A 9,386-nucleotide genomic window follows, 5' to 3' on the forward strand; every position below is an offset into this window, starting at 1 on the left:
GAAAGATGCTGTAACAAAGGCGTGACCTACTGCCGGGATCAGTAAATTCGTTATCGAGTTTTGTGCACGTCTTGATCAATCAATCGTGCGTATTGAAGACGCACGCATTGAACGATTGCGACGAACGCTGCACGGGTGTTACATCGGGCCGGGTATGTTAAGTGTTTTGACCTTATGTATAGTTTCAAGATGGAAATAGATGGTCTAGCTCTGTAGGTCAGCAGGCTACGATTTGTTCAGGCCTAACGAGTGACATCCTCATCCGTGCACTTTACCTTTCGTCGCGACAGCGATATAAACGTGCATCGGAAACCACCCACGCAAGTGCATCGCGGTCGCACCGAGACAGTGTCATCGATACAGTGTTATCGATCTTTCGCCTTTTCGAATGAATAATGGATGATTGTATTAACGAATGAATTGTTAAACACGTTTACTTATGCATACGTCTTCGAATTCATCGTCGCCGTTCTTAATATTTGTCTCTGTTATTTCGAAGTTGAGATGTCTGTTTTGAAAAGGATTTATAGTATATTTTTCATAAAGAGAAAAACCCGAGATTAAAATTTTGTTCTTCTTCTTTGAAACTTATTCTCGCGGAATTAAAATGGTTCAAATTATTTAATTTGCGCAATAAATTTTATTTTGCAAATTAAACATACAGCTTCATTATATTATCAGTTATAAAATTGTTTTTTTTTAGACTTATTTTATATTTATATAAACATTTCGATACATTTCGATATCAAAATTTATGATTCTTCTTGAACAGATTTTTTGTTTTATTACAAAATTTATTTTTTTATTTAAATCCTCTTTCGAAGTTCGCGCATCAATTCTACTTGATTATTGCGACATGCGCTTTAAAGCACTTCGTGTGGACAAATCGTTACTTAAGCGATACTAATATGACCGCGAGTACCAAGGCGAAGAAGAATAGCTCGATCTGGCCACTGGGTTAGCAGGGTACAATTCACTTTTACTCAACGACTAACATCCTCATTTGTACCTTCCAACTTAATCCGCTATGGACGTGCTCGGTACATGATGCAGATGCGCGCGGTACATGTATTTAAATCGACGATGACGTGTCGGATGTACGCCCATTATGTGAGCATCGCGTCCTGATTCCTAATCAAGTTACGCATAATTTAATTTGGGATTTAACCGGTTTAAAGGAAATTATCCCTTTAACAATTTGAAATGATGAATTGTTCGATGAGGAAATAATTGAACTATCAATGAACGATTGCGAAGAGAAATGCATCGAAACATTTTTAAGGTTTCTAACTCAAGGGTATTATTTTACATAAATAAAAATTAATTTATTTTAAAAAATGTATTAAAATAAAAGGTAATTATATTAAAAAATGAAAGTGATTGTTTTATTTTATTATCTCTTTTACATATTTGAGCAAGAAATTTGGACTTTATTACGTAATTCGATCACAGATGATTGTTGATGTGATATCTAAAAAAAAAAACAAAACTGTTACCGAGATATCCTTGTACGAAAATTCAGTTCTTCAAAATTTTTGAAGAAAGGGTGATATTTTGATATCAATGCCAAACATTGCTTCAGTGCATAATTTGCGCGTTGGTTTGCAGCACTCTGTTCTCATTGTAAGTTGAGATGAGAAGCACAGAAGAAGTGTGTACAACGTCGGATAAACTAGCGGCGTCTAATCTCCCTTGCGTATGTATTAATCAACAAATCGTTTCGTGTTACGTACATGCGTTTCTGCGAGTGCTCGCAGTGGAGCCTCGAAGAAGAAATTGGATGACCAGAGCTCTAGTATCACGCGAGTGACAATGAAACCGATAAAACCTGGTTTTACAGAGTTTGCAGAAAAAACACAAAAGAAGATCTTTTGTGACTATCAATACAATGGCCGTGTTTCAATATACATTACCAGTACTGAAAATCTATAGTTTATGTTACGTACTGACAATGCATATTGAAATATGAACAACAGCGGAATTACTATGGATCGAATTTCGGTTGGAAATGAAAGAAGTTAAAGATTAACATTATAGTTTAGATGTTTTAGATCGAATGTTTTAGATCGATTATAAATTCTGTTAAATTTTTTATATATTCTGTTAAAGATAAGTCATCAAAACTGAGGAAAACAATGATTTTGATAAATATGCATGAGATTATAAGGTACAATAATGTTTTGATAATCAGCGAGATATCATGTACTAAACTCATATACATACATTTCTATCAACTCATGATAAGATAAAACGTTGCCTATCTATTATACGATATATACCTGCTCTTGTGATAAAACAAACAAATTGTAGCAAAGTGTAAGCACTCTTCAAAGAGAAGAAATAAAAATAAACTTTACAAATAAATCTTTCAAACATTTCTCTCGTTTCTATTTTATTATTGTTATTTATTAATAAGTGAAAAAAAAATCATTTCTTGATTTAAAAAGAATTATTTCCAAGCTATTATAGATTTTTAGAAAATATAGAATATGTCGAAGAAAAAAGGAGGCTTTTGTAAACTTTAAAAATATTTCCTAAGAATATTTTTTAACGATTTAGAAACTAAATTTTTCTCTTTAATCTTCTTAATTTTATTTGTTTGCATATCCCTCCTAATATGATCACACTAATGTTATTCTTCTGTAAACATCACGATCAAAAAGAAATTACCTCGTAGCTCCAAGTGCAGGGGATCCCAGCGTACTTTTTTACACATCTTCCTAGCTCAACGTCCTCGTGCGTGGTGTATAAATGACGCAAGCAATACTTAATGTGTGGCACGATTCTCTTCAGCGTCTCCCTGGATAATACTACTCCCGGGCCACCCATGCAGAAGTTTTCATCATACTCTAGCGACAGCAATCCGAATTCCTCTGAGTTCCCTCTGCCAGCCTGTCCGATGTACATCGCCCTTCGAGAATCGACAGACCTCAGCAGCGTTTCCAATCGATCTGGCCTTACATATACATCATCGTCTGCCCTCAAAAACCACTCGAAGCGATCGCCAAAGTTGTTCCACATGTATTGTAACATCATAAAGGATTTCTTTTGCGGTGGATAGGTGTCATCCACTCGTGGAAGTGGCACTAGAGGCAAATCCGGGCAATTTTCAGGAACCGTCGAAGATTCCGACGAGAAGAAAGCTATTTTGCCGGGCAATTCTTTGCCCCACGTCTCATAGACGGCTTTGGCTCGCGTGTCCAAATACTTTTGAGCTGTCATTACGCCCACAAACACTAGATTCGAAGTGGATTTGTCGATTCGCTCGTCGTCTCTCAGCCACGGCATGTTTTGCGCTGATGTTTTTAACGATGACCGAAAAGCGGGCATGGAAGTCCAAATAGCGATCGATTGCTGCTGATTGAAGACGATCAGACGATAGCTGAGGATCAAAAAACCTAGGATCAGGCCCACAAGGAGGCCCAAAAAGGCGCTGCCCACTCCACGCCGTTTACGCATCACTGGGTGATACGTCACCTCTCCCATTTGCACTTTTTAGGAGTCCCTGAATCTTCAATCGGGTTCATCCTCGTCATGGTGCCCGCTATCGTCAACTCAGGTATAGTAATTAGGTTCAGTCTCGTCAGAGGATATCCTCCCAATCCCATCGCTGCATCCGTTACTAGAATGGAGAAACTTTCCTCATAATGTAAAAAATTCCATCCTGTGGATAAAATTATTTTATATTATTATTTTATATTATTTATGATTTTTTAAATAAAAATTATTTATTTCTTAAAAATTTTTCATATATATATATTCTATTTGATCCAAATATTTTTTTAAAAGTAGAATTGCATCTTTCTTTATTATATATTACAATTTTAATTTTTTTTACTTATATAGGTATATATATATATATTTTAAATAAAAGTGTTACATTCTGTTTATGAATATAATAATTTATTAAAACTTGTCATATGATATATTAGTTTGTTATTATTTATCGTCATCTTATCATAAATTAGGAAGTACGTTATAGCTTTACAATTTATTATATATTATTAACAAACGCTGCAGACTTTGTATCTTAAATACTGCTTTCTAAGAAATCTTTGGTAGAAGGGAGACTTGCAGGAATAAATGATATCCTGTCTGGACAGAGACGTATTTGAGATCTTAAACGAATTCTATGAGCGATGGACCTTGATTTATGTCCCCATGTTATTTGTAAAACAAACTTCATCTATTTAATCTTCGTTTCTTTTCGCAAAATTTAACTAATTTTAGTTATTTCTCTTTCACATAAGATCTTCAAATCTTAATATGTTAATATTTACAAGTTATAAGCACCAACAATAATTTCAATTAACAGATAAATATAAAAAGATTTATAACGAAACTCACGTTAAAACTTTTCCTTCGAAATGTTGAAAATGACCATCGCTTTGAAATGACCGCCGACTGAAGAATACCTGGTACGAATGCGAGCGCTTGATAATCTGAAACCAAAGCAAATATCTATTATAAATAATAGAAATCGAATTAGAATCACGAGGAAATTGAAACTATATGTACAATTATGCGGCGGTTTTAAAGAATGGAATCGCACACATGTTAAGTGTTATCAATTCAAATTAATGACGTCAATAATTAATACTCGAATGTTTCATTTTTCATAATGAAGCATTGCTTGCGACGCAAATACTTATAATATTGAATGATGTTCGAGTATATACATCAATTTGTATTCATCTAATAGCACAGATCAATTAGTATTTTACGATAAGATTCTATTTTTTTCTAATTATTTACAGCTTACTTTTATATGCACAGGATATTCTATTTTAATTAATTCAGTCAATTTTTCGAAATTATTGATAGTACAAAAAAAGGTTTCAGATAAAAAGGTTTCGAAAGAGAGATATATTTTGATCACGTTTTTTGTTTGTTTTTTGTTTTGTCACAAAAAAATATGAAAGTCATCTTCTTTTTAAATTATATAACTTTTCATACATGAGTTTTTTAATGTTATTCTTTATGCAAAAGTGCTAAAGTAGAGATAGTGAAAAGTTAAAAGTTTACAAGATATTTTATTCTAGCAAATTTTGACATGAATTATGAAATATCTCGTAAATTATTAATTTTTGGTAGCTGTATTTTAATACACACAAAATAATGAGATGAATCAATTAGTATAAAGAGAACCCATTGTTGCTTTTCATTTAAAAAAATGTACAAATTGCATGATTTTTTAAATCAATAATTTCGGAGAAAATTAACTTAATTGATAAAATAAAATACTCTGTATAAATAAAAAATTATAAATATAATTGAGAAAAAATCTTATCAAAATAGAATTTTAAATTTTACTGTAGCTTACGGTTATGGTTAAGTAGTATTGCGTAATTTACGATTATCTAGAAAGCAGCGTATCTTTCCAGTTGAAAGGAACCTCGGGTTTTAATAAGTTATTGCAATTATTCACGGGTCGACGAACATTATGCGGACTCAAGAAAAATCTTTTTGCATGATTGATATCTAATGTTTGGTTAGGCGACTTGTGAGATAATGGAAATGGGAACAAAGCAAGCTTTGTGCATAGAAAGTTGTGAAATGTATAGCAGACCTCCAGAAATGAGAACTTGACGCCGTTACAGCTTCTACAACGAATTAATCGCATCAGTTTGTTATTTTTACAATCGCGCTCAGAAATGCGATATTTTGTTTGCAATTCGCGTGCGATTATGCGACATATGTAAGTATTTCGTATATTTATAATTAACAATTGGCAGTAGCATTGCCTTCGAATGACGTTTTCTTCAATGTCATTCTATTCATATTAGTACAAATCGAATTTTCACGGTTAAATGCTCGGTTAAATGTTTGCTGGGAAAATATGTAAAAATATTTTCTCAGCAAACAACTGCGAAGTTCTTTTGAACGTTTTAGTTAAGAAATGATGAAATTCTAAATTGTTTTTGCAGACAGAACAAAATTCTAACCCTTTCGCTATAATGAAAGGATCGATAGATTCTATCGTTTTTTGCCTTGAGAGCCCTTTCTAAATAACATCCACATCATTATCCTTAATTTATATCCATCCAATTTATATCTATCGACATAGACAAAGAGTCGATCCTTGACAAAACCGGTTTTTGGCCGACCATTATATGTGCATATCGACAAAATAGTTTTGAATGATGAAGCCTTTTTGCAATGAATTTTTGCAACTCCGTCGAGTTATAAAAAATGCATGCGAATTTATAATTTTTGTCGTGACACATGGAAGAATAATTTGTGTTCCATGTATCATGGAAGAATAATTTTTGAAGATTTCTTCTTTTTAAAAAATGATCGCTGACGAGGATTAACATAATTTTACAATTCCACGTAATATTTAATAAGAGCAATTCTTCCGCTAGCGCGACTAAGTTCTCTGATAATATCTCGAAAATTTGAGGATCGATTTTCAAAAATCAAGATAGCGGATAATCGGGATGGATAATTAAATTTGTAATAATACGCACTTTACTAATTCATTATTTATAGGATCGTTAGTCGATTGTTTCTAGGCAAATTATCGTTACGCCTGCTTCCGTTCACACGTATCACATGAAAGGATCATTAGAGGAAGAGATGAACGTAACTCTTTCCTTAAAAATTCATTCAAAGGTCAATTACACATGCTCGACTTACGCAATGCTATATCACAATGTGGTTGGGCGATGTAAACTCGTCTCAATTCAATACTGTATCAGATCGTTTCTCGCATAATTATTAAATTATACATCCACAGAATACATTAATCACTCTTCCAATTACATCTCTTTTTAAAGCACATCGCACACATGTCAACATATCTTAATTGCTTTATTAATGACGTATTTAGTTAGCAATAAATCACACTGCATCTTCATGAATTTTCATCAATTGTTTAATTAAATCATAAAACATATTAACGAATTATAATATATTAACGAACTATAATCCGCATACTTTCTATGAAGAAACGAAAAATTCTACACTGAAAAAAATGATGTTACATCAATAGTATTATTTTAATTAGAAATAATTGTATTAATTCACAATAATATTATTAATGAAAATACATCATGCATTTGTTTCAATAAAATTGTATTTGTAGAAAGGTACACGGAATCGCCAATTGATACTTCAAAGATATGGAAATCTGTGAAATCGCTCAACAAACTAAAAAGACAACGCAGATGCGCACCGAGTATCGATTACAGTTAACTCTTTTTAGCGGCTTTTCCGTTACCACGTGCAGAAAAAGAAAATGCGTCTCGCGTCAGATGTGAGAGAGCTGTTGAGGCCGAAACTCACGACTTCCGTCGGCTCGTCGCGTCCGCGAGATTAGAGTTCGTGAGAGTAGCCGGTACGGTGTAATCGCGATTACACGCACGACTCCTCGAATCCACGAAATCCCGGTGTTCGTCCCGTTAAAGGATACGCTCCAGAATGACGTGCACAAACGAGCGTGTAACAGAGGCGGGAGAACCGGTTTAAGCCAAAAGTCGATGCCGTGGTGGATGCCGCTAGATCGCATGTTCGAAACATTCGACTCGGTTTAGTCGATTAATACCGGGGGACGATGAAATACCGTGTGTTTTAAGTCAAAGCGAATCTTTAAAATGAAAAAATTACAGATTTATGTAATGTCGCGAAAACAGAAGAAGGAAAGCATCGGGACTTTGATCGCGAATTTGTACGACGGTTGCTTCGAAATTTATTCATAGAAGTGGGAATTATTTATTAATTTGATGTTTAATTTTCAGAATATATATTTAATAGCGAAAAGATTAAGGTATTTTCTATATAAATTGTGTAATAAATTGAGATGAGAAATGTGGATCATGTGTTGCTTAATGAGAATTCCGATTGCTATGTGAATCTATGTTTATCCGATTGGCTTTTAATTTCGAAATAGTATTAAAATATATTATAGGGAGAAGATCAGTTTTTTTTATAACAAATTAAATTTTATTATTTTTATGTTTTAATCTATGTAAACTGATGAATTACTTCTACGTAAAATTACAGAAATTTGTGTTGTAATTTTGATAATTAATTTTTATTTTAAAAATTAAAAAAAATAATGCAACGTTTATATACTTATATACAACGTTTATATACAACGCTTATAAACTTAAAGTAAAAAAACTAAAAGTAAAAAAAATTATCATTACACATAAATCTTAATAAATCATTTAGAAAATACTCGGAAAATATTCAGAAAATGGAATTAGTTCATCAGTCGGGCGATAATATTACATACATGGAAAGAATAACTTTGCGCTAAAATATTAAAAATTTTAACTATATATAGATCTGAAACTAATTGTGTTGGACCATTAATATTATTATGTGAGACGTATAATAAGCAATGCTAGAGAAAGTTCTGATATTCTAGCAATTAGCTTGATATTCTAGCAAGTAGCTTACATAATAATTATTTTAACAAATATTTAAGAATTTTAAGCATAACCATATGTGTGAATACATCAAATATGACAAAGAAAGCCATAATCGGTGAAGTTTCCAAAAATATTCGAAGGCGTCTTTTAATAAAGCGACCATGTGTCATGGTGTTATGGTTAGTCGGTCGCGGAAATGTCGGTTTATATTAGCGACATGACGAGAGAAGCCGTAGCCATCATCGCTGCGTAGCTTTTGAGAGTAGAGAGGAAGCTTTCTCAATGAAGGGAATGCTACTCTCTTTAATTGTTCCCACAGACGGCGCGGAATCGTTTGGTTGACCGCTAGCAACAACTACGACTAGATTGTTGCGGTCGTGACTCGAATCGAAAAGACGGGAGAGAGAGAGAGAGAGAGAGAGAGAGAGAGAGAGAGAGAGAGAGAGACACACCGTTCGATCGACCGGTAAACTGAGGACGATCGTAGTGGAGTCATCGACTCTCTCGCGACGCAGGACCATCTCTGGCGAATCGCCTCGTCGTTCGTTTAGACGACCCTATTTCATGGTCTAGCAGAGTCTAGCTGGTCTAGTAGATCCCCGTGAGAATCGAACTCTCTTACTAAATTTAATATTATCATATGTGTGCCTGTAAGTATAAGTGAATTCCCTAGATGGTGAATGTGTGTTTTAGAAGTCGTTAATTAGAATTTTATCGCGGACATATTTTCCTATGCCAGACTCAAAGTACTGATAAGCTTCATACATAAGCTCTACTCCTATCTAACTCGACTTTTAAGTGCCTAATAGTGAAAGATGATTCTCGACCTTTCCCGAAAACTTTTAATTTACAAATTTAAACGAAAATATATTTCTATGTTTTTATCACGTTTTTATCTCATCGTTATGATTGAGAGAATACGTCGAAATTTGTACGATGTTAGAGACTATATAATAAAATCTTACGAGCAATTTTGTCAAAATTCTATGAGAAAGAAAGATATATATA

General features: G+C 33.4%; 1 protein-coding gene across 2 annotated transcripts in view; it reads right to left on the reverse strand.

Moving 5' to 3' along the window:
- LOC108693327 (chondroitin sulfate synthase 1) overlaps window positions 1–9,386 on the reverse strand; it is a 19,791-nt gene that overhangs the window by 7,781 nt on the left and 2,624 nt on the right. The window contains exons 2-3 of one of the 2 annotated variants that reach the window (XM_018202215.1): window positions 4,348–4,442; window positions 2,671–3,622 (exon numbers count right to left, since the gene is read on the reverse strand). In XM_018202215.1, coding sequence (XP_018057704.1) covers window positions 2,671–3,486 — 816 coding nt within the window. In that variant the 5' untranslated portion in view covers window positions 3,487–3,622; window positions 4,348–4,442. Of the gene's footprint in view, window positions 1–2,670; window positions 3,665–4,347; window positions 4,443–9,386 lie in introns of both variants that reach the window. The other variant, XM_018202214.1, reaches the window with a different exon arrangement.

Source organism: Atta colombica, unplaced genomic scaffold (genome assembly GCF_001594045.1).
Source record: "Atta colombica isolate Treedump-2 unplaced genomic scaffold, Acol1.0 scaffold9, whole genome shotgun sequence".
NCBI lineage: Eukaryota > Metazoa > Arthropoda > Insecta > Hymenoptera > Formicidae > Atta > Atta colombica.